General features: G+C 41.4%; 1 protein-coding gene across 1 annotated transcript in view; it reads left to right on the plus strand.

Moving 5' to 3' along the window:
* Nucleotides 1-17,311, plus strand: part of tln1 (talin 1) — a 198,656-nt gene that overhangs the window by 148,021 nt on the left and 33,324 nt on the right. The window contains 5 exon segments of the mRNA XM_034193096.1: nt 1,829-1,948; nt 7,053-7,199; nt 10,589-10,755; nt 11,292-11,475; nt 12,227-12,352. Of these exon segments, the coding sequence (XP_034048987.1) occupies nt 1,829-1,948; nt 7,053-7,199; nt 10,589-10,755; nt 11,292-11,475; nt 12,227-12,352 (744 nt within the window).

Here is a 17,311-nt window from a genome sequence, read left to right on the forward strand (position 1 = left end):
GTGACTGCCTTCTAGTGGCCTCAAAAAAAAAAGAAAAGAAAAACAGCAAATGCTTCAAGAAGCCTCATTTGGCCATTACCATTAACCACATGTTGTGATTGAACTGCAAATTCCTAACCAGTTAAATAAAGTGAGTTGTTTATCCTCCTAACACTCTAGTTTGAACAGGAAGTCATGTTTGAAAAATATAACGTAGCCACATGTAGATTAGGGGTGTTGGAAAGAAATCAGTTTATTTCAGAATCATGATTCTTATCCTTAATGGTTCAAAATGGACTCAAAACATTCAAAAATTGATATTTAAAATAACGTCTCCATTTTGTTAGCTTCTCCTCACTGGTGCGCAGTGAGTTGCTTCTGTCCCTCTCTCCTGATGTCTGCAGGAGGTGGAGTCAGTGTGCTGTGTATGTGTGAAGGTGCACTAGAGTGACAGCCTGCATCACTCCATCTGGAATAGATGGAGTGTGTTTACTTACTGTTTTCGTCTGAACTAGGAACATAAAAACCAAAGTGTACTGATCCATATTTGTGTTAAATCACTGTCTTTGCATTAGATCAGACTGCACTACATGTGCGTTTAGACAAACAATGAGGCTAATTTAGTACAAAGTACATACATGTCAGCCGATACGGATTGTCTGTAAATTATACTGATTTTTCCGAGTTTCGGTATCATATGGACTTACAAATAAAGTCTTACGGATATTCAGGGTTTGGTCTGCAGCGGCTCTGTAATCAGCCATTTCTGCAGCGTGACTCCACTTTGATGCGTGAACCAAATGAAGCAATGCTTCGATCCACTAGCTCAATGGTTCTTTGATTCACTGCTCTTCAGGAACGGCAAGTCCACTTCTTAACCCCTCTCAAAGCCATTAAAATATCGTGAGTCACTTTTGTGTGGATTAAAGTCACTAACTAGGACTCTTGTCTTGTTGTAGTCAAGAAGCGAGAATCGTCCTCCGTTCCGTTGTCTGCTGAGACAGAGTCTGGTCAGAATTAATAACTTCAAAACGAATTGCCGCTTTAAATAAAATGACACCTCTTTAAAACGTTGTATTACAGACACGAAACTACAGTCGACTAAAATGTTTTTTCTTCCCAAAATGAGATGTCCTACATTCTTTATGGATTAAACTGATGCTGACGTGAAGCACAGGGAGCTCAGATGTATGGAAAGACATTCATGCCAATAATGTCTGAAAGGAAATGCTTTTGACAAAAACTACAGATTTTGTTTATTCCTATTTATGTCCAGAGATTAAGGATCCACCATGAAGAGTTTATTATGTCCAAAGTTTAAGGGTCCAGTGGCCAATTTCATATTTATTTACTTTATTCAGTTTATTTTTCATGAGTTTATTAATGTATTTCCATTAGTAACAGACAGTTCTTGTTTCTGTAAAAAAATAACTAAATTTGACACATTCAGTTCGATAAAATTCAGCTTGACGCATGAATACTAGATCGCTGTTGTTTGAAATTCAACTGTGGAGGAAAAACCAATGATCCTGACTTTAATGTCATTGCAGCAACTCATAATTTGTGGACAAAAACCCAGTTATGTGACACCGCTATGCGGTTGTGTGTACTGTAATAAAACTGATTTTGGTGTGATTTGGAGGTTATAAGGATTTTGTGTTGATTTTATGGATTTTCTCACTTGGTTATGCAGGTGGACCCTCAAAGGGGTTGACATGTATGAAAGTATAATATAACTTTCTTCTCAGTTGTACATCAACAGTACAGTGCTTTTAGCCACATGTAAAAAAAAAAAAACACAGACCACCTGATACATCAACTTATTCAAAGTAAGCTATTCTTTCCTCAGGTGACCAAGTCTAACACCAACCCTGATGATCTTGGTGGATTGGCAAACCAGCTGACCAATGAGTTTGGAAATCTGGCAACTGAGGCTAAATATGCTGCCGTCACAGCAGAAAATGATGAAGTAAGTCAAACCAGCTGCTTAGAAAATCCTGCATTAATTTTTATCCCCCTGGTATGAAATAGCATGTCAGTCCGCCTGTCTGTCCATCCGTTTTTGTTAGCACGATATCTCAAGGACCAGTTGACCAATTTCATTCATATTTGGCATAAAGGGTGTAATTGGTGATTTCCTGACACCAATTGATTACAGTGACCTTGGGGCCAATTTCAAGGTCAAAGCGAGATATTCAAGATAGTCATATCTTGATATAGCTTGATATGACATATCTTGATATGACTTCTCAAGGTTCCTTGAGATATCATATGATATCTTGCCTCTACTGGTGGTTGGCTCTCACTGCGGTATTGTATCACTTCCTGTTCCGGAGCACAGCGGTGTTTTTCTGTATCTGTTAGCTGTTTAATCTGTGCAGTTAGATTGATCTAGTTATCTAGATTACGATTTGTTTCCCAGTGTAATCTTTACGTGCCTTAACTAAAGCACTCCTTCTGCTGAATCACCTCTAAATTATTTACACATTATTCACTTTGCGTGTTTTTAGGAATCCGCTAGGTTAGCGTAGCTACTAGCTCTTAGCCGATTTAGCATGGTGGCTTCTCCTGTCTCTCCCGCACTTTTCTGCTCTGGGTGTGAAATGTTTAGTTATTCCTCGGCCTCCTTTAGCAGTAACGGTACTTGTAATAAGTGTAGCTTATTCGTAGCTTTGGAGGCCAGGCTGGGCGAATTGGAGACTCGGCTCCGCACCGTGGAAAATTCTACAGCTAGCCAGGCCCCTATAGTCGGTGCGGACCAAGGTAGCTTAGCCGCCGTTAGTTCCCCCCTGGCAGATCCTGAGCAGCCGGGAAAGCAGGCCGACTGGGTGACTGTGAGGAGGAAGCGTAGCCCTAAACAGAAGCCCCGTGTACACCGCCAACCCGTTCACATCTCTAACCGTTTTTCCCCACTCGACGACACACCCGCCGAGGATCAAACTCTGGTTATTGGCGACTCTGTTTTGAGAAATGTGAAGTTAGCGACACCAGCAACCATAGTCAATTGTCTTCCGGGGGCCAGAGCAGGCAACATTGAAGGAAATTTGAAACTGCTGGCTAAGGCTAAGCGTAAATTTGGTAAGATTGTAATTCACGTCGGCAGTAATGACACCCGGTTACGCCAATCGGAGGTCACTAAAATTAACATTAAATCGGTGTGTAACTTTGCAAAAACAATGTCGGACTCTGTAGTTTTCTCTGGGCCCCTCCCCAATCGGACCGGGAGTGACATGTTTAGCCGCATGTTCTCCTTGAATTGCTGGCTGTCTGAGTGGTGTCCAAAAAATGAGGTGGGCTTCATAGATAATTGGCAAAGCTTCTGGGGAAAACCTGGTCTTGTTAGGAGAGACGGCATCCATCCCACTTTGGATGGAGCAGCTCTCATTTGTAGAAATCTGGCCAATTTTCTTAAATCCTCCAAACCGTGACTATCCAGGGTTGGGACCAGGAAGCAGAGTTGTAGTCTTACACACCTCTCTGCAGCTTCTCTCCCCCTTCCATCCCCTCATTACCCCATCCCCGTAGAGACGGTGCCTGCTCCCAGACCACCAATAACCAGCAAAAATCTATTTAAGCATAAAAATTCAAAAAGAAAAAATAATATAGCACCTTCAACTGCACCACAGACTAAAACAGTTAAATGTGGTCTATTAAACATTAGGTCTCTCTCTTCTAAGTCCCTGTTGGTAAATGATATAATAATTGATCAACATGTTGATTTATTCTGCCTAACAGAAACCTGGTTACAGCAGGATGAATATGTTAGTTTAAATGAGTCAACACCCCCGAGTCACACTAACTGTCAGAATGCTCGTAGCACGGGCCGGGGCGGAGGATTAGCAGCAATCTTCCATTCCAGCTTATTAATTAATCAAAAACCCAGACAGAGCTTTAATTCATTTGAAAGCTTGTCTCTTAGTCTTGTCCATCCAAATTGGAAGTCCCAAAAACCAGTTTTATTTGTTATTATCTATCGTCCACCTGGTCGTTACTGTGAGTTTCTCTGTGAATTTTCAGACCTTTTGTCTGACTTAGTGCTTAGCTCAGATAAGATAATTATAGTGGGCGATTTTAACATCCACACAGATGCTGAGAATGACAGCCTCAACATTGCATTTAATCTATTATTAGACTCTATTGGCTTTGCTCAAAAAGTAAATGAGTCCACCCACCACTTTAATCATATCTTAGATCTTGTTCTGACTTATGGTATGGAAATAGAAGACTTAACAGTATTCCCTGAAAACTCCCTTCTGTCTGATCATTTCTTAATAACATTTACATTTACTCTGATGGACTACCCAGCAGTGGGGAATAAGTTTCATCACACTAGAAGTCTTTCAGAAAGCGCTGTAACTAGGTTTAAGGATATGATTCCTTCTTTATGTTCTCTAATGCCATATACCAACACAGTGCAGAGTAGCTACCTAAACTCTGTAAGGGAGATAGAGTATCTCGTCAATAGTTTTACATCCTCATTGAAGACAACTTTGGATGCTGTAGCTCCTCTGAAAAAGAGAGCTTTAAATCAGAAGTGTCTGACTCCGTGGTATAACTCACAAACTCGTAGCTTAAAGCAGATAACCCGTAAGTTGGAGAGGAAATGGCGTCTCACTAATTTAGAAGATCTTCACTTAGCCTGGAAAAAGAGTCTGTTGCTCTATAAAAAAGCCCTCCGTAAAGCTAGGACATCTTTCTACTCATCACTAATTGAAGAAAATAAGAACAACCCCAGGTTTCTTTTCAGCACTGTAGCCAGGCTGACAAAGAGTCAGAGCTCTATTGAGCTGAGTATTCCATTAACTTTAACTAGTAATGACTTCATGACTTTCTTTGCTAACAAAATTTTAACTATTAGAGAAAAAATTACTCATAACCATCCCAAAGACGTATCGTTATCTTTGGCTGCTTTCAGTGATGCCGGTATTTGCTTAGACTCTTTCTCTCCGATTGTTCTGTCTGAGTTATTTTCATTAGTTACTTCATCCAAACCATCAACATGTTTATTAGACCCCATTCCTACCAGGCTGCTCAAGGAAGCCCTACCATTATTTAATGCTTCGATCTTAAATATGATCAATCTATCTTTGTTAGTTGGCTATGTACCACAGGCTTTTAAGGTGGCAGTAATTAAACCATTACTTAAAAAGCCATCACTTGACCCAGCTATCTTAGCTAATTATAGGCCAATCTCCAAGCTTCCTTTTCTCTCAAAAATTCTTGAAAGGGTAGTTGTAAAACAGCTAACTGATCATCTGCAGAGGAATGGTCTATTTGAAGAGTTTCAGTCAGGTTTTAGAATTCATCATAGTACAGAAACAGCATTAGTGAAGGTTACAAATGATCTTCTTATGGCCTCGGACAGTGGACTCATCTCTGTGCTTGTTCTGTTAGACCTCAGTGCTGCTTTTGATACTGTTGACCATAAAATTTTATTACAGAGATTAGAGCATGCCATAGGTATTAAAGGCACTGCGCTGCGGTGGTTTGAATCATATTTGTCTAATAGATTACAATTTGTTCATGTAAATGGGGAATCTTCTTCACAGACTAAAGTTAATTATGGAGTTCCACAAGGTTCTGTGCTAGGACCAATTTTATTCACTTTATACATGCTTCCCTTAGGCAGTATTATTAGACGGTATTGCTTAAATTTTCATTGTTACGCAGATGATACCCAGCTTTATCTATCCATGAAGCCAGAGGACACACACCAATTAATTTCCTGCTTTTAAACTCAGATAAAACTGAAGTTATTGTACTTGGCCCCACAAATCTTAGAAACATGGTGTCTAACCAGATCCTTACTCTGGATGGCATTACCCTGACCTCTAGTAATACTGTGAGAAATCTTGGAGTCATTTTTGATCAGGATATGTCATTCAAAGCGCATATTAAACAAATATGTAGGACTGCTTTTTTGCATTTATGCAATATCTCTAAAATCAGAAAGGTCTTGTCTCAGAGTGATGCTGAAAAACTAATTCATGCATTTATTTCCTCTAGGCTGGACTATTGTAATTCATTATTATCAGGTTGTCCTAAAAGTTCCCTAAAAAGCCTTCAGTTAATTCAAAATGCTGCAGCTAGAGTACTGACGGGGACTAGAAGGAGAGAGCATATCTCACCCATATTGGCCTCTCTTCATTGGCTTCCTGTTAATTCTAGAATAGAATTTAAAATTCTTCTTCTTACTTATAAGGTTTTGAATAATCAGGTCCCATCTTATCTTAGGGACCTCGTAGTACCATATCACCCCAATAGAGCGCTTCGCTCTCAGACTGCAGGCTTACTTGTCGTTCCTAGGGTTTGTAAGAGTAGAATGGGAGGCAGAGCCTTCAGCTTTCAGGCTCCTCTCCTGTGGAACCACCTCCCAATTCAGATCAGGGAGACAGACACCCTCTCTACTTTTAAGATTAGGCTTAAAACTTTCCTTTTTGCTAAAGCTTATAGTTAGGGCTGGATCAGGTGACCCTGAACCATCCCTTAGTTATGCTGCTATAGACGTAGACTGCTGGGGGGTTCCCATGATGCACTGTTTCTTTCTCTTTTTGCTCTGTATGCACCACTCTGCATTTAATCATTAGTGATCGATCTCTGCTCCCCTCCACAGCATGTCTTTTTCCTGGTTCTCTCCCTCAGCCCCAACCAGTCCCAGCAGAAGACTGCCCCTCCCTGAGCCTGGTTCTGCTGGAGGTTTCTTCCTGTTAAAAGGGAGTTTTTCCTTCCCACTGTAGCCAAGTGCTTGCTCACAGGGGGTCGTTTTGACCGTTGGGGTTTTACATAATTATTGTATGGCCTTGCCTTACAATATAAAGCACCTTGGGGCAACTGTTTGTTGTGATTTGGCGCTATATAAAAAAATTGATTGATTGATTGATTGATTGATTGATTGATATCTCAAGGAACGTAATTAATATTTACCATAAGTGTGTACTTGGGTGATCCCCGAAACATTGTATTACTGATTTGTGGGGGCCGGGGGGACATGTCATCTCCTGATGACTGTCAGATATGTCATGTACCTGGTTTCTGCTCCTGTTAGTTGGACATGTGTTTGTGTTTGTCTCTAGATTGGTTCTCACATTAAGAAACAGGTCGGTGAGCTGGGTTTCAGCTGCACAGGCCTCGTCACCAAAGCTGGAGCTCTACAGTGCAGCCCCAACGACTCCTTCACCAAGAAAGAGCTCATAGAAAGTGCCCGAAAAGTGTCAGAGAAGGTAGGAGACACGCACGCACATGATTGACATCCATTGATGTAAAGTATGTGATTTCTTGAATGACACTGGATTCATAATAAGAGTTCTTATGGGGAGGGGGGATTTTCGAATTTATACTTTGTGGTTCTGCAAAAACACTTGCTTAATAATTTTGATGGTAGTACGTCGCATGTCGTGTTGAAGATCAACATTTCAGAGTTTGTCGAGTGTGAGTCCACAAATTTGGAGGACGTGATGAGCATCCATCGTCCAGATCGCTAGCAGTTTGCCAGAGATCTCAGTGTCTCTTTGAGTTACTTGTTTCAGGAAAAGTAACATCTGTGGCTGCGTTTCCTTTACCGATATGCGCAAAAGTGGAGTGATACTTTCATAATGCAGGTTAAAACAAAATACTGTTTTTTTTTGTTGTTTTTTTTCCTTTCATGAGAACTGTAATTTCAGTTTGTCATTGTGACAGATTGGTAAGTCCCTCTCTAAATATTACCATTTCAGTTTTTTTTAACAGTATTACCATAACATCATCTCTTACAAGCTCTCATCTCTTACTTTGTCCACACGTGCAGTGTTGTGTGTTTTTAAAATGTCGTGTGATCTGTAATAGTGAAAAAATGTTTCTATAAGACTTTTGCAAATCACCTTGAAAATCACCCCATGTCAGCATAAAAACTTTGTTACAGTATTTGAGGTTTTTTAATACATGCATTTCCATGAAACATATTGTCAATTTGCTGCTTCAGTTTACATAATTTGAAGAGTAATGGAAACCTATGTAATGATCCTGGATAGCTGGTAACCTGTAGCTGGTTATGACCCATCACTGCTGGGTTTTCCAGCAATGAACCAAAAACCTGGAAAGTTGGGGTTGTCACTTTTCAGAGCTGTTTTCTTCACTGCTTTGCAGTAATTCACAATATTTTTCTGAGTTTGAAGACCTGAGAAAAACAAATTGTTTAATAAATGCATGAATTAGGTTCAAAAGCAAAATCTAACAGAACTTTTAAGGCTCAGATTTCCTACATTCTCCGTACACTGGAATGACGCACACACATTAAAATGAGGATGATTTTGGGCTTTTTCAGCTCAAAGTTTATAAGCTATGAGCCACACACCTTCAAGAGCGTCGCATTCTTCTGCGTAGAATCTGGACTCTGGTATACAAGGCTGACAAATCATCACGGGCTTTAAACGTAGGACAGTCAAACTGCCCAATAGACCCCGTCACACTTAGTACGGATGAGCACGAGCCAAGCCGAATCAGGTAGAATGTAAAAAAAAAAAAAAAGATTCCTGCCACATCTGGGGGAGAATAAGAATTGCGGAGGACCGCTGTCCGAACACCCAGACCATGCTCCAACCCGCCCCGAGTAATTTGTGCACGTGTTGTGCACATGAACCTCCGAACGCAGTATAAATGTAGGTGGAACACATTAGGATTACTCAGACAGCTGTCAGAATGCAGTGAGATTATGAATGCACTTACACTGGCGTACGAGTGAGGTCCGAGTGCAGGTGGAGGAAATATAATCCAGCAATGCTCAAGGTGCACTCGTGGTGCGTTCAGGCGCAGTTGGAACATTCGGCCATGGTGGAAACATGCTGAAACACACACACACACACACACACACACCCAACGTGAACAGAATGTCACAAATCCCATTTTCACACTGTCCGATTGTGTAGAATGTAGTCAGACTGCGGTCAGACAGGACTTCCATTGCCGTTCAATAGTGGTTCTGCCTCGACTGCACCATGACTGTTTTGAACATGAGCAAAACATTTGAGGCAGCCACACGACTGTGCCCGACTGTTTAGACCAGTGATTTTCAACCTTTTTTGAGCCGCGGCACCCTTTTTATATTTACAAAATCCTGCGGCACACCACTGTCATGTGTCATGTGTCACGTGTCACGCACCACTAACTCGACTGTCTCTACACGGTGCGTTAGCACATTAGCAACACGTGCAGTACAGATATGACGTAACATAGTATACTATAGTCATGGAGCTGTATATAAGAACTAGAGAGCGCAGTCCCAGTGCTGCACACTAAACGAAAAGGTCCGTTCATGCACAGAGACATGACGTCTAACCGGGCAAAATATTGACGAAGTACCCGGATGTTAGTGCATTTTCAATGGAGATTCGCGACTGAACACACTCAGAAAAATGCTCGCAAAATACGTGTTAAAATGCCATTTTGACCTGGATATCGAGCCAGTAAAATTAAATTACATTAAATTATGTCAGGAAAGTATTAAACTTACTCTGACACACACACATTCACAAATATTAGTGTTGAAAGTTACACGGATCTGTGCTGTTAAGCTCCGCTGCTCGGCTGAGCTGCTGCTGTTCAACGCAGCGCGGCTCCTAAAACCATTACAATACATTTATATATATTATATTTTTACACAATTATCCTTTATTGACCGAGTTTCATTCATTAAGTCAGCGGTGTGTGTGTGTGCACATCTCTGTGTGTGTGGCAGCACAGCGCGGGTCATTAATCTCATTATTTTAAGGTGCAAAAAAAAAAAAAAAAACTCCCCAGTCTTGTCGAACAATTTTTAGTCACTAACGACAAGAATTTTAACTAGACATTGGTCTAGCAGTGGAAAATACCAACTAGACATTTAATGATCCGTGTCATCGGGCGACACAGGTACGGCAGGAGACATACAGCTGTTTATCATCCAAATATCACAGACAAAGTGACAAGAAGAACCAAAACCACTTACATATGGAAGGAAATATTGTCTCCCTTGTTCCTCTGTTTGTAACTTTGCCAACATGCGCAGCTTTCCGGCATATTCCACCTGTTTCTTGACGAGACTAAGTGAACTTCTATGCACACAAATCACTAACTTGCCCAGAATTAAAATGGCGATCACGCCTCCTTGTCGGCACACGGCTCAGCGCTACTGCGCGCTTTGCTTCCATCTACTGGAATAAAAGAGCATTACACCATCTGCCACACTATTACAGCACATACACCCGATAATGGTGATATTTGATAATTGCCCACGGCACCCCTGACGATCGATCACGGCACCCTAGGGTGCCGCGGCACCCCGGTTGAGAATCACTGGTTTAGACTGCCGTGAGAATGCTGACCCTTTCAAATGCACCTCCACGCTTCCTGAATGTGGGTGGAGTTTTCATTCAGAAGCAATTCAGCCTCCAGTGTGATGGGGGTAATAGGACAGTTTTTAGAAGTACTCCAAACAGAACTGGAGAAGCAAATCAGTGTTTTCTGCCAGCTTGCAGCATAACAAAATATTTTATCCATATTTTCCTGGCCAAAAAAATAAATGGGCCGTGTTTGTAATTTTGACATGTTCAGTGCCTTCGATCGATTTGCAGCTTCCAGACTGATGTTGTTGCTGCAGGTATCCCACGTGTTAGCTGCCTTGCAGGCTGGAAACCGCGGCACCCAGGCCTGTATCACAGCAGCCAGTGCCGTGTCTGGCATCATCGCAGATCTGGACACCACCATCATGTTCGCCACTGCTGGTACCCTGAATCGAGAGAACGCAGAGACCTTTGCTGACCACAGGTATGGATTTGATCGTTACAGTTAGCTGTGTTATCCAGCACGGTCTCACGCTTTGTGGTCATGCTCCCGACACGAAATGAGTCACATTTTTGTGACTCTTTATTATTTATTTATTTATTTTACTATTTCTAACCCTCTTCGTTCCCCTAACCATAACCCCCACAGTTTCCAGGGGTATTTTTCAGTACCACAGTGGGACCAAACATATTTGCGTGCCGACGGCCACAACATGGAAACTCATCTACTAATTCATAATGACAAGACAAGTGAAACAGGATCAAAAGTGTGATTTATATGAGTTGATTGTACATGCAGGTTTGAAACAGTAATTTATTATTTTACACAGTGTACTTTCTGCTAATGAGTGGCTGTGACTTGATTGAGAACTCATTTGTAAGTTCTGGAATTGACCACCAGTGCTGAATATCCTTTGTGGTTTTAATAATGCTGATGTTATCACTAAGGTTCTCGTAGTTGCCTTCAAGGTTCATTGTCCTTTGTTATGCTGGTAACTTTGTGACATCCTTGTCTGACAGAGAATGCATTCTGAAGACTGCCAAGGCACTGGTGGAAGACACAAAGATGCTGGTTTCAGGTGCTGGAGCCAGTCAAGAGAAACTGGCCCAAGCTGCTCAGTCCTCAGTTTCCACCATCACCAGACTGGCTGATGTGGTCAAACAGGGAGCTGCCAGCCTGGGTGCTGAAGACCCAGAGACTCAGGTATGGACAACAACAGCTGGTTGCCTCCTGTGTGTCTGCCATTATGTAAACCTGAGCTCCTAACACACACACACACACACACACACACACACACACACACACACACACACACACACACACACACACACACACACACACACACACACACACACACACACACACACACACAATTGTTCAACCTGTCAAAATGTCAAAATCTAGATTTTGATAAACTTGTACCCACAAATGAAGTGTAAAAAATACAAAGGTCCTACCAGTATCTAGCTATAGTTACTAAGAAGTGGCTTTTATGTTTTATGTGCTTAATCAAAACGGAAGCATTACAGCTTTTGCGATTATTAACCTGTCGCATCACAAAGAGTAATTTGCACCATCTGTTTTGCTTTGTCACATTATGGAGTAACATGTCATATGTCCTTTGACCTTGTTTGACCATTACTATGGACACTAAGCATTCAGTACGGTCAAAGCTATTCTATTTATTAATCCTATTAGCTCAGCCAATAATTTGTATCACTTTTTCTGAATTTGAATTGAAATTGAATTGACCTCTTATACAAAGTAAAATTGATATTTGTCACCATTTTTGCAATTTTTACCCCATATCTTTTTACTCCATAATATTTAGTAATGGATAGTGCAAACTATACCTTTTTAGAATGCCAACTGCTTGTCACCCTCATTAGCTAATGTGACTGTAGGGTTTGTGTACATTTCTGCAGCAAATAAAGTGCTGTGCTGCACCCTGCAGGTGGTTCTGATTAATGCAGTGAAAGATGTGGCCAAAGCCTTGGGTAACCTCATCAGCACCACCAAGGCAGCGGCAGGCAAACCTCATGATGATCCCAGCATGCTTCAGTTGAAGAACTCTGCCAAGGTAAGATAGACTTTTATTTATTTTATCTCAACCCTGTGCCAACTGCAGGAAACGTTTATATCCACAGGTTACATTGAAACTCAGTCAGTTTCTTCATCTTTGGCTTACTGGTCTCTGTTTTATTGGGAAGAAAATGAGACACCACAGTTATATGCAGCAAAAGCTTTGAGAGGGGAAAGTGTTTTATTGGACACTCACAACGTGGCTTTCATCCTGTACGTAAAGCTTTGACGTGTGTGTGTGTGTGTGTGTGTGTGTGTGTGTGTGTGTGTGTGTGTGTGTGTGTGTGTGTGTGTGTGTGTGTGTGTGTGTGTGTGTGTGTGTGTGTGTGTGTGTGTGTGTGTGTGTGTGAGACAATCTCCAACCCCAATTCCAATGAAGTTGGGATGTTGTGAAAAATGTAAATAAAAACAGAATACGGTGATTTGCAAATCCTCTTCAACCTATATTCACTTGAATACACCACAAAGACAAGATATTTAATGTTCAAACTAATAAACTTTATTGTTTTTGTGCAAATATTTGCTCATTTTGAAATGGATGCCTGCAACACATTTCAAAAAAAGCTGGGACAGTGGTATCTTTACCACTGTGTTACATCACCTTTCCTTCTACCAACACTCAATAAGCGTTTGGGAACTGAGGACACTAATTGTTGAAGCTTTGTAGATGGAATACTTTCGCATTCTTGCTTGATGTACGACTTCAGTTGTTCAACAGTCCGGGGTCTCCATTGGCGTATTTTGCACTTCATAATGCACCACACATTTTCAGTGGGCGACAGGTCTGGACTGTAGGCAGGCCAGTCTAGTACCTGCACTCTTTTACTACGAAGCCACGCTGTTGTAACACATGCAGAATGTGGCTTGGCATTGTCTTGCTGACAAAGACGTTGCTTGGATGGCAGCATGTGTTGCTCCAAAACCTTGATGTACCTTTCAGCATTGATGGTGCCATCACAGATGTGTAAGTTGTCCATGTCATGGGCACTAACACACCCCTATACCATCACAGATGCTGGCTTTTGAACTTTGCACTCGTAACATTCTGGATGGTCTCTTTCTTCTTTTGTCTGGAGGACACGACGTCCATGATTTCCAGAAACAATTTGAAATGTGGATTCATCAGACCATAGCACACTTTTCTACTTTGCGTCTGTCCATTTCAACTGAGCTCGGGCCCAGAGAAGGCGGCAGCATTTCTGGATGTTGTTGATGTATGGCTTTTGCTTTGCATGATAGAGGTTTAACTTGCACTTGTAGATGTAGCGACAAACTGTGTTAACTGACATTGGTTTTCTGAAGTGTTCCTGAGCCCACGCGGTAAGATCCTTTATCAATCAACTCAATCAACTTTTTTTTTATATAGCGCCAAATCACAACAAACAGTTGCCCCAAGGCGCTTTATATTGTAAGGCAAGGCCATACAATAATTATGAAAAACCCCAACGGTCAAAACGACCCCCTGTGAGCAAGCACTTGGCAACAGTGGGAAGGAAAAACTCCCTCTCAACAGGAAGAAACCTCCAGCAGAACCAGGCTCAGGGAGGGGCAGTCTTCTGCTGAGACTGGTTGGGGCTGAGGGAAAGAACCAGGAAAAAGACATGCTGTGGAGGGGGGCAGAGATCGATCACCAATGATTAAATGCGGAGTGATGCATACAGAGCAAAAAGAGAAAGAAACAGTGCATCATGGGAACCCCCCCACAGTCTACGTCTAAAGCAGCATAACCAAGGGATAGTCCAGGGTCACCCGATCCAGCCCTAACTATAAGCCCCAGCGAAAAGGAAAGTTTTAAGCCTAATCTTAAAAGTAGAGAGGGTATCTGTCTCCCTGATCTGAATTGGGAGCTGGTTCCACAGGAGAGGAGCCTGAAAGCTGAAGGCTCTGCCTCCCATTCTACTCTTACAAACCCTAGGAACTACAAGTAAGCCTGCAGTCTGAGAGCGAAGCGCTCTATTAGGGTGATATGGTACTACGAGGTCCCTAAGATAAGATGGGACCTGATTATTCAAAACCTTATAAGTAAGAAGAAGAATTTTAAATTCTATTCTAGAATTAACAGGAAGCCAATGAAGAGAGGCCAACACGGGTGAGATATGCTCTCTCCTGCTAGTCCCCGTCAGTACTCTAGCTGCAGCATTTTGAATTAACTGAAGGCTTTTTAGGGAACTTTTAGGACAACCTGATAATAAAGAATTACAATAGTCCAGCCTAGAGGAAATAAATGCATGAATTAGTTTTTCAGCATCACTCTGAGACAAGACCTTTCTGATTTTAGAGATATTGCGTAAATGCAAAAAGGCAGTCCTACATATTTGTTTAATATGCGCTTTACACATTGATGTTGGTTTTTAATGCAGTGCTGCCTGAGGAATCAAAGGTCACGGGCATTCATTGTTGGTTTTCGGCATTGCCGCTTATGTGTAGAAAGTTCTCTAGATTCTCTGAATCTTCTGATTAGATTATGGACTGTAGATGATGGAATCCCTAAATTCCTTGCAATTGAACATTGAGAAACGATGTTCTTAAACTGTTGGACTATTTTTTCAGGCAGTTGTTCACAAAGTGGTGATCCTCACCCCCTCTTTGCTTGTGAATGGCTGAGCCTTTTGGGGATGCTCCTTTTATACCCAATCATGACACTCACCTGTTTCCAATTAGGTGTTCATTGAGCATTCATCAACTTTCCCACTCTTTTGTTGCCCCGTCCCAACTTTTTTGAAATGTGTTGCAGGCATCCATTTCAAAATGAGCAAATATTTGCACAAAAACAGCAAAGTTTATCCGTTTGAACATTAAATATCTTGTCTTTGTGGTGTATTCAATTGAATATAGGTTGAAGAGGATTTGCAAATCATTGTATTCTGTTTATAATTGACAATTTACACAACATCTCAGTTTCATTGGAATTGGGGTTGTATGTATGTGGCACGGTTTGGGTTTGGGGTGAACTGCCATAGTACTTAAGCAATCGACACCAAACTTGGTGTGGTAACTGGGGCACTGGGGGGGTCACAGGGGCCCTGAGTTTGAAAGCGTATGTGCGAGAACACACACAGGCTTTGAATGATTACTTCAAAACTACTTCACAGATTCTCACTAAATTTGCACAACAAATACATGTTAGGACACGGAAGAGTCCCCTAAATTTTGGAGAGGATCCAGATCTGAATCCAGATTCTGGATCAAGATTCACTTTATATAGGCTTTGAAGGATTACGTCAACATGACTTCAAGGATTCTCACCAAATTTTCACCACAGATAGATATTAGGCCATGGAAGACTCCAGTGAATTTTGGAGGGGATCCAGAGCCGAATCCAAATTCTGGATCAAAATTCACTTTATATCAGCTTTGAAGGATTACGTCAAAACTACTTCACAGATTCTCAGCAAATTTGCTCCACAGATAGAATGAATGAATGCATTTATTTCGCACACGGACTCAACAATAACAAAAAACTGATAAATAAGAGAATTCAACAGCTAGATATTAGCGGACCCGGGTAACTCGGCTATTTATCTCTATAATGAATAAATCACAGCGTCCATTGTATATACTGCAACAGCAAAACTGACTGTAATGCTTCAAAGATAAGAGTTTCTTTGGCTGAAAGGAGCCAGCACATATAGACAGCAGAACAGAGCAACAAAAAGACTCGTGCCTCATGGGTCCTGAGAACCAGTGTGTTTGACAAAGTGGCTGGACTGTTCAGCCAAGCACAGCCCACCCATAATCTGCAGAAGTAGCTCAATAAATTCACAAAATTGGGACCCTCTTTTCGTGGAGTCACTACAACAAATGTGTGGCAACAGTAAGCCAAAAGGATATTTATGCAGTGCATATGAGAAGCAGAGGTGCAAGAGTCTGAGTTTTATTAAAAAGAGGCATCATAAATGCAGGTTTTGGTGGAAACTTGGTCTCTGCAGTTGCTGTTAGAACAATTTTTCCTTGTGCAAAATGATTTTACAGGTGAGATAGTTAAACATATACACTGAAACATTCAGGCTGTGGACTGCTTAATCAAACAAATTTCATTCATAAATTTTTAAATTAAATTTGTCAATTGCTGTCCGTGGTGTTGAAATGCAGCCAAACAGCAGTTCTCACACATTCTCACCTCCTCGTGCAAATCGAGGCTTGCTTCTAAGATAGCATATCTGAGTGTGTCTGTATAATGGAGACTGCACATTGGCAGGAGAGGTGCTTTTCTAAATGTGGACACAAGAAAACTTGCAGAATGTGAGAATGTGGCATGCACAAATGTAGCGTGATTGTAGTAAGAATGAGCTGCACATGGTATGCATGTGATCATGTGGACTGTACAAAATTAGTTGGACCGTGTTACACACTGTGAGGAGGTGGCAGGATGTAATTAGTATGACGTATGAACTTGAAAACTGCAATTTTTGCATTTTGGCTGCGTCCCTGTTATGTTCATCAAACATTTCAGGGTTTTTCAGTGTGTTTTTCATGGTCTTTGCGTGTGATGGTGCCCTTAATTTCTATCTTTCTGGTGGAGACACACTATTGTTTCCATTTTATGTTGGACTGATGCTGTCATGTCTGTCATTGGCCTCCTGAAACACCAGTTTTAGGAGGCCAATGACAAGGATGTTTGCATCCTAAAGATTTGCTTTTCTGTCAGTTAACAGTTGAAGACAGCATGTTAGTGTAAAAATGGTCACCGTGAAACCTGTGATTTCTGACATTGAAACTATAGTAAATCAAATCAAATCAGTTTTATTTATATAGCACCAAATCACAACAAACAGTTGCCCCAAGGCGCTTTATATTGTAAGGCAAAAGCCATACAATAATTACAGAAAAACCCCAACGGTCAAAACGACCCCCTGTGAGCAAGCACTTGGAGACAGTGGGAAGGAAAAACTCCCTTTTAACAGGAAGAAACCTCCAGCAGAACCAGGCTCAGGGAGGGGCAGTCTTCTGCTGGGAC

This window comes from Thalassophryne amazonica, chromosome 17, assembly GCF_902500255.1.
Source record: "Thalassophryne amazonica chromosome 17, fThaAma1.1, whole genome shotgun sequence".
Classification (NCBI taxonomy): domain Eukaryota; kingdom Metazoa; phylum Chordata; class Actinopteri; order Batrachoidiformes; family Batrachoididae; genus Thalassophryne; species Thalassophryne amazonica.